The 23,732-nt window shown below is 43.4% G+C and overlaps 1 protein-coding gene across 6 annotated transcripts in view; it reads left to right on the top strand.

Annotated features, from left to right (window-relative positions):
* The window catches only part of HERC1 (HECT and RLD domain containing E3 ubiquitin protein ligase family member 1), a 2,088,313-nt gene that overhangs the window by 670,565 nt on the left and 1,394,016 nt on the right, over window positions 1–23,732 (top strand). For 4 of the 6 annotated variants that reach the window (XM_078685198.1, XM_078685197.1, XM_078685196.1 and 1 more), the window contains exons 32-34: window positions 9,775–9,881; window positions 10,009–10,119; window positions 10,217–10,393. In XM_078685198.1, the coding sequence (XP_078541324.1) occupies window positions 9,775–9,881; window positions 10,009–10,119; window positions 10,217–10,393 (395 nt within the window). The remainder of the gene's footprint in view (window positions 1–9,774; window positions 9,882–10,008; window positions 10,120–10,216; window positions 10,394–23,732) is intronic. The other 2 variants (XM_078685199.1, XM_078685195.1) reach the window with 1 other exon arrangement.

The following is a 23,732-nucleotide window of genomic DNA, read 5'->3' as shown; positions in this document are numbered from 1 at the left end:
CTCCAGCATGTACACCACGTGTTCTGATTTGCACATCAGGAATTTTTCAATGGTCTTCTCATGTGCATTGAATGGTGTTTTTATGTGGTTGTACTAACTCCCTGCTGGCAGGCTTGCATACCTTACATACTTGAAAAAGCCCTTCCTTTGGCTAAGCCAAGTACCTCTAGGCTGACCGCTTGGATCATTCTGTACCAGGGCAACCTTCATAGAAGGAGCTCTGCTGTAAGTTATTGACAGCCTGTTTGGCAATAAGTGACCAATGATGGGATTCCCAAAGCACTAAAGGCCAATTTGGCCTTATTATTTTTCTTATAGACTTCTCTTGTCTGTTGTATTGGAGAATAAATCGGAAAGATTTACCTTCCTGTCTCTTGGAGCTGTCATCCTTGTTATTTTTCTGGAGAAGCAATTCCCTGCGGACCCTGTTGCTTTTTGCAATAGCTGCTTCCACACATTTGGTAGTACAGCCTCTTTCTAAAAACCTTCTCTTACTGTTATATTGGGCAGTTTTTAAATCGCTATCACTACTGCAAATTCTCTTAAACGTAGCATTTCCCCATAGGGGATGCTCTGTATCAGGTGTTGCGGGTGTGAGCTGCTGGCGTGGAGCACAGCATTCCCAGCAGTGGGCTTTCAATGGGTGCTGGTTTCTAATTTACCATTGGAGATAAAAACCTCTACATCAAGGACATTTATACTGTTACTGCTTATTGCTGCTGGGAACTGTAGATTTAACTGGTTGATGATCAGCTTTTCAATGAAACCCTCAGCTTCTAGCTTGGTTCCCTCCCAAATTATGAAAAGGTCGTCTATATACCTTAATGTTGTTATTAAAGAAAAGAGTTACTAGCCAAAGTGGTAGTATACACTGTGCACTGGATTACTAAAGAACCCTAAACATTAATGCAAAAGTTCAACAATACTAAAAATAGAACCAGTGTTTTAGTGCAGATTCTGTATTAGGTTATATCTTCTTATACATGATTATACATCATAATCATATCAGGAAAATCTAGTGCTTTCACAAATGTACATATACATCAAATCATTTAAGAAATCATAGTGTGTGGTCATTACATCATGAACAACACACAAAAAAGTACACCAAACGTTTTTAAGAGAGCCCGATGCATTTCGGGACTGGGGTGTCCCTGCGTCAGGGGCAACCTTGCTGAACACAGTGTCAGACTATGGGGAAGTCCAACGCGGATGCTGAATGGAAACGCAGATTCTCTTCATAGAAGTGTGAAGATAATAAGATTTTGTGCCCTAACTCGCAGGAGCGGGCGCCTAATGTTCAAATGTCAAGTGCAAATTCTGAAGTGAAGTAAACCGGAATCTTGAAGCCGTTGCAGAGGGGCCAACACCGAACGCCAACAAACAACCGCTGTTGGTCACGTTGTAACCAACAGCGGTTGCTTGTTGGCGTTCGGCCCCTCTGCAACAGCTTCAAGATTCCAGTTTACTTGACTTCAGCATTTGCACTTGACATTTGAACATTAGGCACCCACCTGGTCATGGAAGATATCAATGGGATCTTTCAACATGATCGGATTGAATGTTGATCGTGGCTTAAATAGTGTCTAAGTGATGATCGATCTCATGATAGTACTGGTGACTTCCGTGTCCTCTACGGTGGGACTCGAGGTACTGTTTTCATCCATCAACTCCTGCATGTCACGCAGTGTTGCCAGATCAGAATTATTGAAATTGAATTGGGAGGGGGGGGGTTGGGACAGAAATCATTTGGGTGTTCATCATGGGCATCCACTGTGTGGGTTTTAGTTCGTTTCTGGGTTTGGAAGTATTTTTTGAGTTTTAATTTGTGTGCACCCTTGTAAACTTCCATTCTTGTGGCTGCGTAATCAAAGGAACTTCCCGGACAGAAAAGAGAGCGAGAGAGAGAGCGAGAGAGAAAGAAAGAGAAAGAGAGAGAGAGAGAGAAATAAAAGAAAAGAAAAAAAAGACGCCTGCATTGGTCAAAGATCTGTGGAAGGCGTGTGGTGCTTCCTCAAAAGATGTGTGAAGTTTACAAGGTGTCCTTGTAAGTAGTTTGGGGACAGAAGTGCTAGGTGACCAGGTTGTGGCAAAGAGAACGTTCGTTGGAGGTGGGTGAAGTGAGAGTTCACTGTCGTGTTTAAAGTGTTGCAGCGAGGTGTATTTTCCCATGAACTCACTGTAAAAAGCTTTGTACTGCCAATTAAATAATTCCCCCCTGTACCCTGACAACTACAGACCCATTACAAATGGACCTTTCCTGGGCAAACTGATAGAAAGAGCAGTGTTTCAGACCCACAAATAGGATTCCGTTAGGGAAGAGGCACAGAATCTGCCCTCCTTGCCATCTGGGATGAACTGAAGAACACAGTTGACCACAACGGGGTTGCTACGCTACTCCGATTGGACCTGTTGGCTGCCTTTGACATGGTTGACCATGACACTCTGATATAAAGACTCTACGAAGCCGGCATAGCGGGGACTGCTTTAGACTGGATCACGTCCTACCTTCAAAATAGAACTAATGTCATCCATGCCCCACCTTTCTCGTCCAAACCATACTCCACAAAAGCTGGGGTCCCTCAAGGCTTTATCATCTCGCCCATGCTTTTCCACATCTATATGAAGTCATTACCGGTACTGATCAATCAATTTCAACTCAAGTGCTATAACTATGCAGATGACATGCAAATACTCCTTCAAATGGAATGCCCCAAAGACATTGGAAACTCGCCAATTTTCAGTTATCTCAGAGCCGGGGATCAATGGATGACTTGGAGCCATCTCAAATTGAATGCTTCCAAAACAGAAATACTCACGTGTGGCAATTGGAAACATTATGACCCACTTGCTACCTGATGAACTGGGATCACTGCCTAAAGTATCAAAGAAAGTAGGAAACCTCGGAATGACCATGGACTCCAAGCTGTCAATGAATGCCCAAGTGGGCAAATTAGCAAGATCAAGCATTGTTACTATAAAAACCCTGCAACAAATCTTCCCCCATTTGGGATTTCCACACAAGGTCCAAGCTACAATCTCCCTTGTTCTGTCCAACCTCGATTACGCCAATAGCCTCTACCACAGATTACCGTTAACGACTATGAAAAGACTACAATGGATTCAAAACTCGACTGCCAGACTACTCTTGCATATCAAAACGTGAGACTACATCTTCCCTGCCTTGAAAGCCCTACATTGGTTACCAGTTGCCAGAAGACCCACTTTCAGGCTGCTTTGTATCACCCACAAAGCGATACATGGAATGGGACTGCTCTTCGTCCGGGATAAAATCACCAAACACTTTTTAAAATTTTTTTTTAGAGTTTTATATAGCGAGAACTAAACCAGAGACATCAGGTATCAGAGCGCTTTACATAGCACCACTTTCGTTATAGAAGGACAGATTAATTTTTGTTAGGCACGGGGAGATTAAGTGATTTGCCCAGAATCACAGGATGTTTAGCGCCGTTGCCGAGACTCGAACCCGGTTCCCCATCTTCGAGGTCGACCGCTCTAGCCGTAAGGCTACATCCTCTCCCCATTCATCTTAGGAGCCTCCGCTATAGAGTGGCACCTTGCCTAAAAATCCCAAGATACAACAATAAAACATGGGTGGCACATCCTTCTCTGTTCAAGCAGCCAAAATATGGAACTCATTACCCCTAACATAAGATCCACCGACAACCACCTAATCTTCAGAAAACTACTCAAGAATTTGCTCTTTCCCACATAAGCACCACATGCAAACAAAAACATACAGCATTTCACTCTCTATATAAGCATTTATTTGTACTATAGATATGCACCTATATGTGTATTGCTTTGTATAAACATGTCAAATAATTGTTTAATAAATAAATAAATAAATTTTTAAGTACAACACCTGAAAACCAGAGTTTATTGAATGCATCTTTAATCTACTTATACTTACTTCTTTATACATCTATATACCTTCCATGTACTTGGATCTATATATTTATTACCCCACCCCCCTCAAAAAAAAGAAAAGCATATTCAATGCTTTATCCTATTTCTCACCTTATACCTCTATCAATATCTTTAATCTACATATACCTCCTTCATGCATCTATAAACGTTCCATGTACTTATGGATCTATATATTTATTACTTTCTTCAAATTCAGTATATCCAATGCACTACCCTATTTCTGTAGAAAAGAGCGAGGACAATGAAATTTAAGTTGAAAATGGGGAAAGGAGCAAGGCGATACGCCATCGAAAAGATGGTGGACCCATATGATACCTTTAAATCTCCAAGAGGGCCAACAAATAGGTCTATTATGTAAAAGAATAAGCGAGTTATACTAGATGGGTAAGTGTAGAAAGGATTCACGCGAAATAACCGACAGAGAGAATAAAGGTTTAAGAAGAGAGGAAGTATGTTTAAACAAGGGAAGCAAATCATAAGGGGACTTAGAGGAGAAACGCACAATCTCCTCAAAAGAAAAGGGCGATAAAAAAGATTGCTCAATACGGAGCTAAAGAGGAGAGAAGGGGGAAGATTCCGAAGAGAGCCAACATGAAGCTTGACGGAAAGAAAAGGATTTATGGTAGAGGTGGAAGTCTGGAAAATTAACACCACCATTCAATTTAGGTTTGCAAAGAGATAGAAGAGAAATTCTAGGTTTTTTATTTTTCCAGAGAAATTTTGAGATAGAGGAATCAATACTTTTGAAATACAGGGCAGGTATATGCACAGGCAACATAGAAATAATGTAAATAAGAATAGGAGTGATCATCATCTTAATGGAGTCAAGGCGACCCCACCAAGAAAGAAAAAGAGGGTTCCAAGAAGAAAATAATTGATCAATTCGAGAGAGAACAGTGGACATATTTCATTTAATGGAGGAGGAAATAGAATTGGAAAACCAAATACCGAGATATCTAATCTTTGTGCTAGTCCAGGCAAAACCAGTGGAAGAAAAGAGGTGAGGGAGACAAAACTTAGTCAGAGGGAGAATTTTTGTTTTATCCGAATTGATCTTATATCCAGAAACAAGGGAGAATGCTTCAAATTCAGATAAAAAAGGAGAGAAAGATGATTCCGGATCTGAAAGAAACAAGAGGATGTCATCGGCATATGCAGAAAGTTTTAATTGATGATCACCATAGGGGAAACCGGTAATGGAGGTATTCTGCTGAATGGAGGACAAAAAAGGTTCAAGGGCTAACACAAAAAGAACCTTGACAAACTCCTCTGTGAAGGGTGAAAGAAGAGAGTTGGCCATTCATGAGGATAGAAGCTTTGGGTGAAGAGTATAATAAAGAAATAAGAGAAATACATTTGGAACCAAAGCCATGCCACTTAAGTGAGGCAAATAAAAAAGACCAATCTACTCTGTCAAAAGCTTTTTCAGCATCAACAGAAATAGCAGCCAAAGGTATTGAAAGAGAGGGGGCTTTATTTAAGACGTTTAGAAAAAGACGAAAATTGTCGGAAGTGAGCCTTTCTTTAATAAAACCGCACTGTTCTTTTCCAATAAGATGGGGCATGAAAGGGTCCAAACGTAAGGCAAGTAGTTTAGCGAAAAGCTTATAATCAACATTAACTAGCGAAATGGGGCGATAATTTTTACAAAATTTGGGGTCACGACCCTCTTTCGGAATGAGACAGATGGTGGCATCCTGAAAAGTACCTGCAGCCGTACCAGAAGAATAAAAGGATTGAAAAAGCAATAAAAGTTTGGGTAATTAAAGGTCAGAAAAATGCAAGTAAAACTCAACCGGGAAGCCATCAGGACCAGTAGTTTTACCCTTAGTGAGGGAAGACACAGCGGTAGAAAGTTCATACAGGTCAAGGTCAAGGGTTGGAAGATTAAGGTGGGATGTAGAGGGTTTAGGTAATTTGTCAAAGTAAGAATGAATCTTAGAAGAAGTAGGAGGAGATTCTGGAGTGTATAACTGTTGATAAAAAAGTTGGAATTGTTCGAGAATATCTTTATCTGTATGGAGAAGAACATTGTCAGAAAAAAGATGGATTTAATGGAAGTACGCTCCTTACGAGATTTAAGGTAATTAGCTAAGAGTTTCCCAGATTTGTTACGACCCCCGTAGTAACGCGCACTACTACAAAGAAGAATTGAAGAAGCATTATCCGTGGTGAACTTGTTGAAAGAAATCTTCGCACGCAAAAGTTCTGGTGACATACATTTATCGGAAGAGGTATAGAAGTGATGTTCTAATTTTTTAATATATGCGAGAGAAGACTTACGTTTTTGAAGAAATTGCTTCTTTTTCCTAGAAACAAAATCAATATTAAACCCTCTCGCAGTAGCCTTAAAGGAATCCCAGAGGATATAAGGAGGAGTGTTGGGAGTAGAGTTAATTTGAAAGAGAAAATAGGGTCAGTAAGAAGTGTAGAACTAAAGCGCCAACGAGATGGCTTGGGATGAGATGGAAGTAAATCAATATCCGTTATAATGGGGGCATGATCTGAGATAACAATGAGTTCAATAGAAGAGGATAGTAGATTTTGAGTGAGAGAATGAGAGAGAAAGATATAGTCTAATCTAGAGGAAGAAGCGTGAGGGTGTGAGAAAAAGGAATAATCCAGAGTGTCTGGATGCGTGAGTCTCCAAGAGTCAAAGAGATGTGTTTGTAGTATAGTGTTCAAGAATTGCTTGTGAGGTTTGTGGGGGATGAAACGAACAGTGTTTTTGCGATCAAGGAATGGATCTATAATCTGATTACAATCTCCTCCTAAAAGAAAAAAATCATCTTTGTGTTGTATACACTTGCTTGTAATTAAAGGCCAAAACGAACTATCAGGTTGAGTAGGACCATAAATATTAAAAACAGTGAGAGAAATTGAGTTAATCAGTAATTTAACCAAAATCCATCTCCCTTCCGAATCTTTTTCCTCTAATAATACCTTACATTTCAATTTTTTATGAATTAAAATAGCAACTCCATTTTTTTATTGGAAGAGGGAGGAAATAAAACTGTACCAACCCAGTTTCCTTTTAATTTAAGGGATTCAAGATCATTAAGGTGAGTCTCCTGTAAAAGAGCAATATCCGGTGTATAGGAGGATAAATGAGAAAGTACTCTCTGCCGTTTAATGGGGTTAATAAAACCTTTTACATTCCACGAGATAACTATAAATTTGTAAACAAGATAAACATAATAACAATAAAATTTGCGAAAAGGTATGAAAACATCATAAAGCCGAAAAAAGAAACCAGCAAGAAGCCAGAAAAAAAGAAAATAGGATCCAAGAAAAAAGAGGAGGGGAAAGGAGAGGAAAGAAAGGAGGAAAAAAGAAAGCAAAAGAAAAGGCAGTACATATCCAAAGGATGACTGAAAATAATGTACCTGAAAAATATAAACACGAGGAAATGGGGAAATGGCGACACTCTACAAGACGGACCTTGCAAAGGGAGGGAATCCAACCGCACCAGGACAAAAACAAATTGGAAAATTGACAGATTGACCTACGCGGACTCAAGGAAATACATCAGGGACCTGTGTGAGGGGAGAAAAGAGAAATAACAAATAACAATTGGGAAGTAACAACACACGGAATGTGCAAAGCGAAAAATGCAACCGGACAGTAAGATAGTTAAGTCAGGAAAATGAAGAGCAAGAGAAAAAACAAAAATTAGACGATAAACTAAAAAAGGAACAACATCAGCAACTGAATCATTGAAACAATCAGCCACTAGAAGAGGAAGTAGAGGTATCCATGGCACCACCCGACTGGAGGTGAATGAAGTTCTTCAGTTCTCCGGGGTCTTGAAAGGACCAAGTTTTATTTTGCTAAGTAACTCTGAAGATACAGAGATGAAACAAGCCGTATCTCGCACCGAGAGATCGTAAGGGTGCACGAAGATTCAGGAACTCCTTCCTTCTGGACGCTGTGGCGTTGGAAACATCCTGAGACAGGAACACTCTCTGGCTCAACCAGGAAACTTGACGTTTGAATCTGGCCAAAGAAAGAACTGAAAGGAAATCCGTGAATTACAAAAAGAGAATAATAACACCTCTTGGCTTAGGGGAATCAGATGAACGCGGACCAAGTCTATGGGCTCTCTGGATGCTAATGGAGGTGGAAGGCGGCATGTCGAGCAGTTTTGGAAGAAAGGAAGTAAAAAAGTCACAGGATCGTCCCCTTCCAAACATTCCGGCAAAACATAAATGCGGAGGTTGTTCAGTCTATTTCTGTTTTCCAAATCCTCAGTGTGTTGTTGGAGAGCGAGAACCGACTTTTCCAGATAAGATATGTGTTGGGAATTGGACTGCACCCCCGAAACCTGCTGCTCTACAGAAGTGATCCTGGCATCCATGGAAGCCCAGTTTTCCTTCAAGAGTTGCATGTCTTTGCTAGTCTCTTCAACAAAAGGGCGGAGGGCTCGTATCTCCTCAAGAATTAACTCCATAGAAATTGGGGAGGATGATTTCTCCGGTGAAAGAGGGTCATGTTTCAAGCGTTTAGAAGAAACATTAGGAGGAGAGGCCTTAGTAGATGATAACTGCGTTGCGGAGGAGGCGCGAGGTGGTGCCAGACCAGCCATTTGATCAACCGTTCCAGGTATACTGATAGGAGTTGAAGAGGACGACTCCTGAGTAGATTTGGAGGAGATAAAATCAAATTGTGGCTTGCGCAATCTGCCCATATGCACGTAAACGCTGTCCAGAACAAGGCAAAAGAGGCAATGTAAAGAGCCTCAAGCAGCTGAAAAAAGGCAGCAACCTCAAAAATGTAGTAGCGCAGATAGGGTGAATAATCAAAAATGTCAATAAAACACAGCTTTCCAAACAGCTGACAAAAAGTTAGTATGAGGTCATGAAACCCTGCTGAGAGCGTGAGATAAAGCCATACAAATGTTTAAAGCATGAAGAAACATCTAAAATGGGAAGTATATAGCTTCATGGTGCTGATATCTGAAAGCTTGACAAGAAAAAGGAGTGTCCGGTGAGATAGAGACCGTAAATACCTCAAATAGATGATAGCAAGTCGGGAGGTGCAGAAAAAAGAAGGAATGCAGAGAAGTTCCATCGTCGAAGAAGAGGCGACAGCGCTTCTTGAGAGGAATTCGGAATTCGGGAAACAAAATGGCGGCCGCCGCCGAGCCCGAGGCTTCAAGGCTGGACGTAGGCTTCACACAGGAAAGAAAAGCTCCAAAAGAGCATAGTTAGGGGCAGCTCACATTCCGATTGCAGGACGAGTCCATTGGGAGCCGAAAAACGCCGTAGGACCGCAGAAAGCACGAAGCTGTAGGTCCGGCGCGTCGGAGCTCCACCGCTATGCGGCCATCTTGTGTGACGCCGTAGCCACGCCCCCATCACTTTTAATAATATTAATGTATAATAAAAATTGTACATTAGGTGGGAATTTATATTTTAGTTTAAACTTCAGAAATATATTTATTTTTTATTTATATTTGTAAATTAAAATGTTAATTTAAAACGAAGTGAATAATGCTGTAGTTTTTAAATTTTGTTCTGCATTTTAAATAACAAAATTGTTTTGCATTATTATTTAACATAAAAATATTTTTCATAGTGTTCAGATTGTTGCATGAACTTAAAGAATATCGGCCTCTCATATAACTGCAAACATTGCATGGGGATAGTGTTGGTCACTAGGCGGTTATTTGAGGTTGTATTTAATATTGTAAGAACGCTCATGTAGAGAAAATGCCAAGGTGATTAGCCCCTTAGCATACTTTATTTAATTGGCTTTTGCTTTTGTTTTCATTCGTCTGCGGGAAATAATGTGGTGGTGTTATAATGGATTGTGCTTTCCTAGGTGTTCCTCTGGTCGGAAACTTGAGGACCAGGCTTCTATCACTTCACGTCTTGGAAGCAGTCTTGCCTGCCTTTGACACTAGTGTGGAGGATGACCAAATGGCACAGGTTCGTTTTCAAGCTAATTTTTATAGATGTAATTTCTCTAACTGTAACTTTTTCTTTTGGACTGCTCATCAGCAAAAATTCTATATAGCATATTGTAATGCTTTGTTACATTTTTCTAATGTTGTAGGTGGTTGAAAGATTGTTCTCGTTGCTCTCAGACAGCATGTGGGAGACACCTATAGCTCAGGCAAAGCGCACAATCCAAATAAGAGAAAAGGAACAGGAAATGAAGCTTCAGGTAAAGAAACTGGTACTTTTTTTGTGCAAAAGAAAAAAACTGTCTTAGCAAAGTTCGCATCCTCAGAAAGTAACTGATGTGGGTTCATTCTTGACAGAAGCAGGGAGAAGTTGAGGAGGAGGATGAAAATCTGCCTATACAAGAGGTATCTTTTGACCCTGAGAAAGCCCAATGTTGTCTGGTTGAAAATGGTCAAATATTAACTCATGGAAGTGGAGGGAAGGGCTATGGGTTAGCCTCGACTGCGGTTACATCTGGATGCTACCAGTGGAAGGTATATACGCTTCTCAGTGTGTTTCTTTGATTAATGTTCTTTTATGTGGTGTATGAAACTCCATTCCACCAAGAACTAATCAAATTCAGCGTTGCAAGGTTTGATTTCATTGACCTCGTAGAAGATAGAAACATGAGAAATACTTTGACAAAACCTAGATTTTCAACCTGGTGTTGTTGGTCATATTTCATAACCAAAGATTTCTCTCCCAGAGCAATGAACATCCACATACTGTGCAGTCACATTTTTGCTTGCACTCATACGCTAACCATTGCTTTACTAATGTTAAATTATGTGAGAAATGTTTTCTCAGCCTTTTTATAGAACTGCTTCCTCATTTCCTATACAGTCTAATTAGGAGTCTAGGCAATGAGATTTCTAATTGATACATCTTCACTTTAATTTATCATTTCTATAACTATTGTGAAGTACAGACTAGATTCAGAAACCTTAACTCATAGTGTATCACAGTGACTCATCAGTGTTGTGGGAAACCATGGGCTCCAGGAGTAAAAGACGCTGCTATTGTCAGTTACACAGATGCTCAACATCCACAACTCGCTGAACATCTCACATTTACAATCATAATTTGTTTTTGGAGAGCATGGAAATGTTAGAGCTTAGTGTCAAACCCCCAAAGGCAAGGTATGTGGTGCTATGGCCAGACAAAATCCCGATTACGTGCAAATGTTGCCAACAGATGAATCTGAAGGGCATCCAACTTAATGTTACAGCAACTAGGAAAGTATATATTTTATTGCCGGACAGACACAATACCCACAACTTGAAGTGATCCAGTGATGGGAAAGTTTTGGCCGTGGCAACAGGAGACTTAACAGCTAAGCCTCAGTTTACCCTTTTAAAAAAATGTTTTAAACAAAGCTAGGAAGTACTTACCATCAAACTAAACATTAGGGGTTAGTGTATTATAAGGAATACACATAGGATTTTACCTATGGTCGAAGCAACACCAAGGCTCCTAGGTCTCCCACAAATATTTGATGTAGTTGGAAAGTTATGTATGTACGTTATGCCTTGTAATACTGTCAACCCTACTTACACTATTGTTTGATCTTGGCTAAATCATGTTGGTCCTATGCCCTGTTGCGTGTTATTATATAAGAACTTTGTAACCGGTTCAATACATTAAAAGATCACCACAGGAATAATAAAACAAGAAATATTCCTTGGACATATCTCCTTCAACGTGGTTTTTATTCTTACATTATTATAATGTAATCATAGTTTGATGGGTAAACGGGGCATAGCTGATGGACAGTAACCACCCCGAGACCACTGTCTATAATTACTGCACCAAAATTACCATGTTCTGGGAATAATTCCCTGGTAAATTTCGGCAGGTTTGATCTGATAGAATTTACATAGTGAAAATTGCTGGTGTGTGGTGTTGGCCACAAAATCTGAATTCCATTATGTGCAGTAACGTAAGTTAACACACATATTGCGATTTCAAGGGACACTCATAATAAGTGTCTTAGTCTTAAATTCTATCCAAGCCCTTACGTTATAATTAAACTGTTTACAAATATAAAACTTTCTAGACAACTTTAGCAAAAATGTGGGGAAAAATGTTTCAGTAGTTATAAATAAAGTTGTATTTTCCTTTTTTCCCTACCATAAAATGTCTTAAATGTAATTGTTAAGTGTCACAATTCCCTGAGTGGCCACTAAATCAGTTTGCCCAATGTGTGGCTTTTCACTGAGGAGCCATGTGAAAAGTTCAGACGAGCTGGACAAGGAAATAACTTCCCAAATCGATCCTGCTATCATTGAAAACTGTTCTAAATATGTGAATAAACTGGGACAATTTTGTCACATGACGTGGACCACTGCAGTACTCAGAACATTGTTGGAATTTTTTATAAAGTTCCTATCAAGGGTACCGGACTGGGCTTCAAACCATTTATGGTATATTTGATTGCTTAGGCTGGTGCCAGTTAAAGGTATAAAATACTTCCAAATATGTTTCCCTGGGGTATGTCTTGTATGTGTTGCATTGCAGCATGCAGGGACTTTAATAGGAAAACAAGAGGAATGTGTGGAATGTTTAAATTAATGGCAGCCACTGGCAATTACTCTGGCTGCGCTGCTGTTCAAATTGTTTTTGACAACCATGCCTCTTAGGACAGAGAATGGAAATGTATGAATGAGTGTTCGTCCTGCAAGACTCCAGCCTAATCTACCAGAAGAAGTAAACTCTAGACTGGAACTGAAGCCCCCTTAGGCCTAATTTGGCAGCAGGAGTGCCACTGGACTCTGAGGTATAGAAATGGGCCTAAGTGTAAACCACACAGACTAGCCTCCAAGTAGAGTGAGACTAAACTATGTATTTGAGACAAAATATGTTGGATTATTGAAGGTCTAAATCTCTTTTAGGAGGAGGAAAGAAAGTTTGTTATTTTCTCCTTGCCTGTTCTTTTTTTCCATCATAAATATATATAGCAGAGAGTTGTACACTGCTAGTGCGCCGTACTTGATATTTCTGTCAACTTTCGTTAACTAATGTTTGAATTCAGGTTGTTGTAATATCCACCATTATGCTCTCAGGCAAATTATGTTAACTAGTGTGTCACTTTTTGAATGTTTATTTTCACCTGACCATGGTACACATAACCTGCTCCAATTATTATTAGCTTTAAGATAGTCCATGTGTGAGAACGTGAGAACACTGGAATGACCAATTGTACTTCAAGACCAAAGTATTATTGTGATCTATCATTGATTCAAGACCCTGCAATTTGTTTTGACCGCTGATGGATATATGCCTGTATTGATTTGAAGCAGAATAGGTACTCCTGTCATTTGTCAATGGAATGGAATGATGTTGCTTTGAAACTATTACCTTCATCCATGTATCTTCCTAAGTATCCAATTTCTGGCTGTTGGTGAGCTTAAAGGCAGTTGTATGTGTTTAAGACAACTAGTAAAATATTTAAGAAAAATATAAAAAATACATAATCGGTCACCAGGGGTTCTGGGGATGTAATAACCCACAAGTTGTTTGAAAACATCGGCTTAACTCCCAAGATGGCAATACAGGACTATGTTATAGGTGTTACTCATTATTTAGCTTTTATATTACATGTTTATTTTCATGCAGTGAACATGAACATTTTCAAACTGGGAAGGCTCTATAGAAATGGTGAAATACTAGACTGTGTTCTCATAGTAAAAAACAGAGAAAATAACTGTTTAAGTTAAAAAATCTGTTTTTAGCAAAGGGGTTTGGGGACTGTCAATAGCGAAAATTAAGCAATTCATGCTCGGATTCGTCCCCTCTTTGGATAAATCCTGTATCGGACCCATGCAGGGGTCCACGGGACATGCAGGAGCTACTGGGCCACATCAATGGGGGTGCTTAGAGGGGGGGCTAGGGTTGTTTGACTAGGATGCCCAGGGATCTGTGCTACTGTGGCTCTGCAAAATGAGCAAAGTACACCCCCCTCGGTGTCTGACTTTCATTAGTTATGATAGTGAGCAGTCAAAGGCTTTTCATGGCGGTTAGTGGGATATGTCAACAAACTCTGCACTCAAAAGATACCAACAGTGTAATAACTTGATTGTCCAATCAGTGCTTATAAAGGAGAATTACTTTCATTCACCATAAAACTCAATAATGACGATGATGAAGTGACTTGTGATGCGCATAGCTACTCCAAGGAGTTTCCAGATGCCAAGCACAGGTCAAGGGTAAAAGTAAATCCAGTTGTCTGAATCCTATAGAGAAAGATAGGTTTTCAGCCTTTTTTAAACATCAATACACCAGAGTCTCTGGTGCAGTGGCACTGTCCTTTCATGAGGATGCTACCTCTGCTTCCCCCGCCACTGACACACTGGCATCAGTGTCTTCTTTTCCACACTTGCAACGCGGATCCGATCAGCGGTTCCCGAGGCTGTTTTTTTGGCCTACCTTGACGATTTCTTCAAACTGAGCAGTTTACCTTTCACATGTCCTCAGGGTTCAAACCTTGTGGGTCCTGTGGATGACAAATGTCGGTCACGGACCCTCACCCTATTTGCAGGTGGCGCCTAGCTGAGCACTATGACTCCGACGAGTGCGACTCTTGTCAGCGACTTTGACGAAAGCGCTGAAGGAATGTCGGATGAAGCTTCTAGTGGTGTGGTTGTCACAGTCTTCTGAGCCGTCCCATCAGCCTTTGTCCTCTTCGCGCTCCAAGGACTTGCTGCGGGTCAGATCCATGAGCCATTCCCGTGGGCGTCACTCTCATCAACGTCCATAGGTAGTATAAGCAGGCATTCTAAGTAACGGCGTCAGTCGACTTTGACGCAGAAGGCCTGGTACCGATCTTCGGCTTCCAGTGTACCCAAGGGGCGCGGCGACTGAACCAAATAAGAGAATATTACAACTCTCTCCATAGTTTCTTTGGTTCTTCACCTGCCCCTGGAGCGCGCTTGGGCCCCAAGGAGGTGCACAAGACCGTGACTGTGTGCACACTGGCAGGTTCGCTCGCGGCATCAGCCCAGTTGCCAATACTAAATCAGTTTTGAAGCCAGTGCACAACCCTTCAGGTTTACCACCTTAGGCGTCTGGTCCTCCGACTCAGGACATGGCTTTAGGGTCTGGTCTGCGGACTTCGATGACGGCGCCGCTTCACCTTATTTTCACTCTGATACAGAGACGTTGCCTAGTCAGTGTCCGATGCGGCACCGAATGCGGCATTAGTGGAGCTGCCCGTTTTCTGAAGTCCTTCCTCCTGTTTTTCCAACTGTAGAACATGATGATGGGGGTAATCAACGGGGTTCTGAGTTTTGTAGCCAATTTCTGTCATGATTCAACCTCCTACGGAGTCTAGTTGGTTGATTGACTTAGAGGGAAGCTAGTGGTTAGGAGTCTTCTCCAGCCTCTGGACTCCTGTCACCTTCTGGTTTGTTTCATACGAGTTTCTGCCATTCTGGAGGTAACCCTTCCCTCTGTGACAGGTCCATATCTTAGAGTCCTGTATCAGGGCCAATCGGGGGCAGATCTGGTATTTCCTTAAAGTGAGGTTCTTTTTGATGTTCTGTTGGGGGCATGGGTTAAGCCCAAAACGGGGACCCCTGTTGATCCCTCTGTTCATCACGGACACTGGCCTGCCCCAGGAGATCCAACGTGTCTCCTTAGGCATCCAACTCATAATTTTGTGGTTCTGGCTGCCTTGGGCACCCAAAATATTGATACGTTCCCTGCTGTTTCCCAGAAAAAGAGACCAAGAAATGAGATACCTGTGGCAAGCATATTTTCACCTCCATTAATTCTGCACTGCTGTCTTTCAATACTTCTTGTGTCCTTTGACGCTTCTCCCATGCATTGTGGAATTTGTTGGAGCGCCTGTTTCCCTCCCTTCCAGAAGAGACACGGAATGGTCTTGTCCCATTAGTATGAGACTGGCAACAGGCGGCTAAATTGCTTATTCATTGTGGTATGGACACCACTGATTCTGTAGGCTGGACTGTGGCCTCTTTCCTAGCACTCCATTGTCGTGCCTGGTTGCGCACCTCTTGGTTTTCAGAGGCTGTTCAGGCCACTTTCATTGATCTGACTTTTGATGGCGCCTGTCTATTCGGCTTATATGCTGACTCTGCTTTATGTATTTTCAGAGATAGTCAGGGTAGAGCAGATTCTTAACTCTGCTGACTGTTCTCTCAGTTCTCTTGGAATAGTTTGTTTGGGGACCTCCCGTTTGCATAGGAGCCATTCACAGGATGATAAACATTGATTTTCCTTTCTGACTTCCTTTACTTTGGTGATACCCAGTGAGCTATTCCTGCTTGCTGCAGGTACTTTTGTTCTCTTGATTCTGTCTTTTATAGGTTAAGTTTCCAGTGATCTTGTATGTATGTTATTTTGTAACTATGTACATCATATTTACGGGTGTCTTGCTGGAACTAGAGTTTCTACCCGAGTACCTATTCTATTGTGGATATTTTATTTGTGTTGCACTGATGCACTGTGGCCTTGTTCCCTGTTTTACAACAAAGTGTTTGTGGCTTCCGCAGCTCACCAGTGAGTTGTTAACTTCTCCTTCCCCGTGGCCATCATGTAGCTTTCTTTCCATATAAGAAGTATTGGAAAGCGGGATAGGATCCGTGGCCTGGGCAGAATTTTAGCCTGGACCTAAGACTTTTTATGGTGCAAAGCCCTTCTTACTGTTCATATTGTACTCTGCATTGGCAGCAAGGTTTCCTGACATGGCTCTCTCAAACTCCTTATTAGGTTATGACTCAGCGAAGGCCTGTCTAATGCAATGTTTCGGGTCTTACCCCTATCTCGAGGTGTCCTTGGTCCTGTGCCACCGTCTTTGTCACCTCTTCATCTCAGAGAGGATGTGATGTCTTTTTGTTGGCTTATAGGCGGTTGCCAGAGCTGACAGTGGTGACCGATGCTTCACTCCTGGGCTGGGGCGGCCATCTGGGAGAGGTGGAGATCTGAGGCCTCTGGTCTCCAGCGGAGTCCTAGCTCCATTTCAGCCTTAAAGAGCTGAAAGCCATGTGCTTGATGCTAAAAGCCTTCCTGCCGTTCATTATTATTACAGTCTTATATAGCGCGTAATTACCCTGGAGCATCCCAGCGCTTGTTCCAGAAACAGAAAGGTAACAATCACATACACTCAGGGTCAGCAGTTAACAAAAAGATGTGTTTTCAAGAGTTTGCGAAAACGAAGGAGACAAGTCTCAGAGCGCAAACTAAGGGGGAGTGAATTCCAGAGTACAGCAATATTCACAGAGAATCTACTTCCCCCTGTACGTGCCTTTTTAACTTTAGGGGTCTTAAGCAGGTGTTTTTGGTTTGAGCGTAGGGTCCGGCTGGCCTTATAAGGTGTAACTAAACTCTTCAGGATGGGAGGGCCTATACCCTGCAAAATCTTGTGCGCAAGACAGAGGGATTTGAATTTCACCCTTTCGCGTACCGGCAACCAGTGCAGTGCCCTCAATGCGGGTTTGGCCGACCACGACATAGGAGTGTTTTTAAGTAGCCGTGCTGCAGCATTTTGAATTTGTTGTAATTTATTGAACGTTGCTTCAGGGGCACCAAGATAGATAGCATTGCTATAATCCAATCTTGATGTAATCAGCCCCTGAATCAATAGCTTCCTAGATAGCGGTGGAAGGAGGGGTAGAACTTTGCGCACGGACCGGAGAAGACCGAAACAGACTCCTGCCATTTTTTTAGCCTGGGTCCTGAAGGAGAGATCTTGCTCCAACCAAACCCCGAGACTCTTGATCTCCTCCTTGGGATTCGGGAGAGAGCCCAGACAGCTAGGCCAGATATTCGAGGGAAGTGAAGAACCTTTATGCCCTAACAGCATAATTTCGGTCTTCGAGCCGTTCAGCTTTAATGCTGACTCACCCATCCAGATGTGGACTTTGGACAAGCAAGAGTACAGCATATCTGGGCTTTCAGTGGCCTGGGAAAGGGCGACCACCAGCTGGAATATTGTCGGCATAGCTCACGATTTTGATGTTAAATTGAGCAACCACATCCTCCAAGGGGGCCATATATACATTGAACAATGTGGGGCTCAAGGAGGAGCCCTGTGGTACCCCACATTGGAGGTGGATTGATGCCGAACGTGCGCTGCCTTCCCATACCTGATAGGTCCGGTCGCTAAGAAATGACCGAAGCCATTTCAATGCAATCCCCGTCACCCCGACATCTGACAACCGTTGCAGTAACTCTTGATGATTAACAGTATCAAAAGCTGCACTGAGGTCCAGGAGGATCACTGCCACTGATCCTCCTGAATCCAAAATGCTTCTAGCTTCTTCGACTGCCAGTAGGGTGGTGTCAGTGCCCTGATCTGGCCGGAAGCCTGTTTGCGAACTTCTCAATAGGCCATTGGACTCAAGGAAGTTAGATAGATGGAAATTCACCAACCTTTCCGTGATTTTACTAAGCCCAGGAAGCAAGGAAATAGGCCTATAGTTCGCCATATCAAGAGGATCTAAGTTGGACTTTTTCAAAAGAGCTTTTACTACTGCTCCCTTCCAGTTCGGTGGGACTAAGCCAGACACCAAAGAGGCATTGATCAATTCGGTTATAGGTTTAGCAATGGTGGAGCCTACTTGTTTCAAAATCCCCATGGGAACTGAATCACGAGGAGAACCACTCTTAATGGTGGCCAGAGCTTTAAGGACCTCATCAACAGATACTGGTCCAAAAGCTTCTAAATTGGCAGGGGGTCTCACTAATTTACTGCTAGACTCTGCTCTCTGGTTCATCTGGGGCAGGGTACTTAAGATATTTACTATTTTTGTATGAAAATAGTCTGCTAGATCTTTGCATTTTTCTTCTAAGTGATCATTGGCTGCGGGCGGCTCAGGAACCCTCAACAGTTCCTTAACCACTAAAAAGGTTTCCCTGGAGGAATTTGAAGCGTTCTTAATTCTCTCCTCAAAGAACTGGGCTTTGGCGTACCGTAGAGCAAGTTTATATGCCCTTATCGCCGAGCGATATTCAGCTTTGCTGGCCTCCTCCCAGTCCTTCTTCCAGGCACGTTCAAGCTTTTTACAACCCCTTCTAAGGGTTCTTAGCTCCGGCGTATACCAGGGAGCAGAGCTCATTCTCTTCTCTCTCTTTGCTGCAGATCTTATTGGGAGGACAGAGTCAAGTGCACTGGTCAGCCATCTACTGAGATTTGCGTCTGCCAATACTGGGTCCGAAACAGGGGAGGGACAAGAACCTTCAAGTTTCAGAGACAAATTTTCAACCGACAGCCTAGACCAATGTCTTTCGGAGGTGCAGACACTGGGAGAAGAAGTACTAACAACCTCTGTTTGCCAGGTAAAGGGAATCAACAGATGGTCCGTCCACGGAAGTGGAAAGGGAGGTAAAGCTTTTACAGCGGCAACGTTGGTAAAAATCGGGTCAAGCAAATGGTCCTTGTTATGAGTAGCCCCTGAGTTAATAAGATCTACCTCATATGCCTTTAGATCGCATTGAAGGTCAACCGCCAAGCGGTCCGCCAAGTCATTAAAATGAATATTAAAATCTCCCAACATAATAAAATTGGTAGTCGAGGAGGCCAGAACTGTAACGGTTTCCATCAAGGAGTTAACAAAATTCCCAATGCCTCCTGGAGGACGATACACCAATATTCCGGACACCGCCACCGTAGGTGAGATTTGCAAAGAAAACTTACAGCTCTCACAGTCCAACACCCCACCATTCTGAGCCCTACACACCAAGGAATCCCTATAAAGAATGGCAATACCCCCTCCCCGACCTACTGTCCTGTCCTGAGAATAGATTAAAAATCCAGGGGGGTGGGCTCTTACAATATCCGCCTCTGAGCCTGATGTAAGCCATGTTTCCGTTACAAACAGGATATCTAGCTTATGATCTTGTATGAGGAGATTAATTTCAAGTGAATGCTTCGGAAGAGATCTACAATTCAATGAAGCCCTTCGTAGGGGATTCCTTACCGTAGATTGCTCGGATGAACAGCAAAATCCGCAGTGTGAGAAGGGCTCAGCTCCTCTATACATATACGTGCAAGTAGATCTTTTTCAGAGGCGCAGCCGTAAAAGTTCTTTGCGAGAGTAGATGATAGTGGACCCTAAATGATCTAACATAGGGTCTGGCCCTAAGCCCGTCTGGGCCCGGACGGGCACAGACGGGCTGGACTGGCGTGACTCCGGCGGGAGTCCGGCGAACGCGCTGCACGTGACCGCTGCGCGTTGACATAACCATATTAAATACAGGTCTAGCGTCCTTCTGACGACTAGACCGATATCCAAAATGGCGCCGCTCGGCAAGGGGGTCTGCAAAATGCGATGAGTTTCCAATTAAAGTGCAGGCAAGTGGGCCAATATTAAGATCAGGGAAGAAGGCAAACACAAACAGTAAAATAAATAGCAAAACGGGAGTATTAAAAATAAAGTGCTACAAGCCTCGCAAAATCACGCTATTAAGCGCTGAGCGCTCTGGTAGCACGCTCACGTCACCAGTCAGTTCTAAAGACTGATCGACTCGCACACTCGCCTTAAATGCAGGTCTAGCGTCCTTCTGACGACTAGACCGATATCCAAAATGTCGCTGCCAGGCGTCCTTCAGTCCCTCCAAGATGTCCGCCGAGATGTAAAAGCTCGGCAAGGGGGCCCGCAAAATGCGGTGAGTTTCCAATTAAAGTGCAGGCAAGTGGGCCAATATTAAGATCAGGGAAGAAGGCAAACACAAACAGTAAAATAAATAGCAAGGGAAGGCTGGTACAGGTGCTCATGGACAACACCACGCCATGTGGTACAACAACAAACCGGGTGTAGGGGGGTCAGGGACCCTGCACCTCTGGAAATGGTTGGGCCACTTGGGAATCTTCCTGGTGGATAACCACCATGTGGGATTATTGATCACCAGGGCGGTCAAACCCAGCCGTAAACACCTATCGGTTCACAATAGGCAGTTTCACCTGGATGTGGCGGAAAGTCTTTTCTGTGAATAGGGAATAGGGAGAACTTTGGCTCGATCTGTTTGCCATCACCAAGACAGAGCAATGTTAGCACTTCTTTTCGTTGGAGTTTCCAAAGCCCTTTCTCGCTTCAAGACGAGTTTCGCCTGGACTCCGGTATGCCTTTCCACCAATACCACTTTCTGCCCCAAGTTCTCAAGAAGATTAGGACCAAGCAGGCCCAAGTCATTCTAGTTGCTCCGGACTGGACACTGAGAGTATGAAATCCAGAACTTCTGGGCTTGAGTATCTGCCCTCCGGATTAGGCTGCCTTTCCAGGGGGATCTGCTGTTGCACCATACTTGTTCATTTCCCCATCCTTCACAGTCTCCACCTTCATGCATGGAGATAGAGTGGTGCCAGCTGAATGACTTCAATATCCCTCTACAGGTAGTGTATGCCTTCGTGGCAGATCGGCATCCTCAACAAAGACTGTATATGCCTATCTGTGGGATAAGTTGGACCCCAGTTCAATGGTCTTCCAATTGCCCAAGGCAGGGCCTTGCTTTAAGCACTTTAAAGGTTAGCTTTCCACCCTTTCAGCTTTCTTGTGATTACCTGATCAGCCTTCGTTGTTTAAAGCAACAGTTGCGATGAGGTTTTTGAAAGGGCTGCAGCATATGTTTCTCCCTACTCCTTTTGTGATGCCCCAATGGTACTTCAATCTCGTCCTTACTTATTTAATGTGTACTTCATTTGAGCCTCCCCATTTCTGTCATTTGTGGCTCCCTGCCATCAAAACTGTGTTTCTAGTTGTGATCACCTCTACATGGCTTGTGAGTAAGCTTCAGGCACTGTATACCCATGATATACCACCTTCTTCCTTGATAAGCTGGTTTTGCAAACTAGAGCTTCCTCTCTAATGAAAGTTATGATGTCGTTCCATGTTGGTCAAACCATCACGCTGCCGGCTTACTGTGCCCTGCCTCACCCGTTTAAGGTGCGCTACCACATGTTAGTAAGACATTCCTCTCTGTATTTGAATGCGTCAATGTAGTTCTACGACATTAATCTGGACAATTATTTTGAACATTCAGGGAAAAATTGGTTCTCTGCCAGGCTTCTGTCCCACAGACCTGAATATGAACTCATCGAGAGATTCTATGATGGCGATGGAGCAAGACGTGCACTAGCGAACTCCGTCATAGGTTTGCACACTATCCTGCCATATCCCGACCTTTCCTGGCCCGTTGATGCCCGAGACAGAGTAGGCGAGCCTCAGCAGAGGGGTGCTGATACACAGGGGTACCAGGTGATCGGCGCCTCACTACCACCTATGAGCAGATGTAGCGGCATGAACTCCAAGCCCATGCCTGCCTCCGAGCAGCTCCTAGCGCTGTCTGGAGACTGGTCGTTAGAGGCTGCGGGAGGATCGCTTCGGAATGATGACACAAGAGCTCCCATCCTGCCGACTGCTGCCTACTGTCTTCTCTGAGGTGAGGCACTATGGGAAAGGCCAAAGGGAACTCGCACTTGCCCGCATTGCTCCTGTGGGATGGCCACTCCCCCGCCTGGGCCCTGCAGTGACCGATGAGGGAGGCTCATTTTTGCTGGGGACCTGCTGTGCTGTGGCCTGCTCCACGGAACCTTAATGTTTGGGGGCATGCAACGGCGACTCCTGGGGCCTGCTGTAGTTGCGGGGTGGTCGACCTGCACGTGAGGACCTCTCTGCCACTCCTCCCCACTGCTAACCTCATCTATTGCGTCCCTGACGGCCTACTGTGAGTCACTACCGCTTAGGGGTCTGCGGGTGGCCTTGGACAGAGCGGTGTGGTGGCCTTGGACAGAGCGTCCGCCACAAGGTTTGAACTTTGGCATTGACTGCAGGGGACACACCACCGTAGGGGGGACTCCTTCCACCAAGAGACACCAATGCACTTTCCCGCCAGGGACAGTGCCCATTGGTTCCTTGGTCCCACTTAAGGGCTGAGGCTCTTCCATCAAAGCCAAGATAAGACTGGCCAGGGGCATCCTCCTTGGCTTAAGATTAGGAATCCTGAGGGCACAACGACCAAGGTCACATTGAAGATCAGAGATACCATCTTCTATTAAATGATTTTGTTTGCCTGATTAAAAAAACTTGATTTGTCCCAGAGCATGCCGTCCTATTGTGTAATTTGTGCCTTCCTTTTCATTGTGGGCCAGAGAAAAGCAAGTATTAGCCCTTTAGGCGCTTCCATGCAAATTAATTACCCTTAACAGCACAAGAGCACGTCTGCAAATTGTGTGGCCAGAGACATTGACACTTTAATTGAAGAAGTGGAAAGCATACTAAATGCCAAAGCGCCTAGCAAAGATAGAGCGCTAAAGAGAGGGAAGGTTGCATAAATATTCTCTTAAGTATGCCACTTAAGGACCATACTGTTGTGCCCCCGCCAATTCGAAGGAGTACCTGACCCTACCTGACTCGCAGAGTGAGTCTGCACAAGTAATCCCCAATGTTGTGTGCTCGAATACTTTTGAGACTCTACAACCAGACCAGCCTTTCACCACTCAACCTCAAACACAATTCCAAAACCGTGACCAGATCACCCCTACTGCTTTGCTCCAGTCCACCAACTTTGGAAGAGGCAGTCAGTTTTATTAAATCATTGAGGAGGTGAGATTAATAACTTAAAACAGTTGATACTAGAAGTAGTAAGCCCCCTTGCTAAGCTGTCTGGAGACCACTTTAGTTCTTCTTCCTTGTCGAACAGTAGGCCACGAAGTCTTCTTACCACCCTTCCTTGTCATGGAGACCGTAAAGATTTCTCTTAGGTGCTCCCTAATGGTCCGACAAGTGGTTATTGAAACCTTGACTACACGTGCTCCCTGCATATTAATAGCATTGGCACACCACTATCTCTACTTCACTATCCATCTCTGTATCATCT

Source organism: Lissotriton helveticus, chromosome 3_2 (genome assembly GCF_964261635.1).
Source record: "Lissotriton helveticus chromosome 3_2, aLisHel1.1, whole genome shotgun sequence".
Lineage (NCBI taxonomy): Eukaryota > Metazoa > Chordata > Amphibia > Caudata > Salamandridae > Lissotriton > Lissotriton helveticus.
The sequence above is the reverse complement of the archived record's forward strand: the minus strand, read 5'-3'. Positions and strand labels throughout refer to the sequence as shown.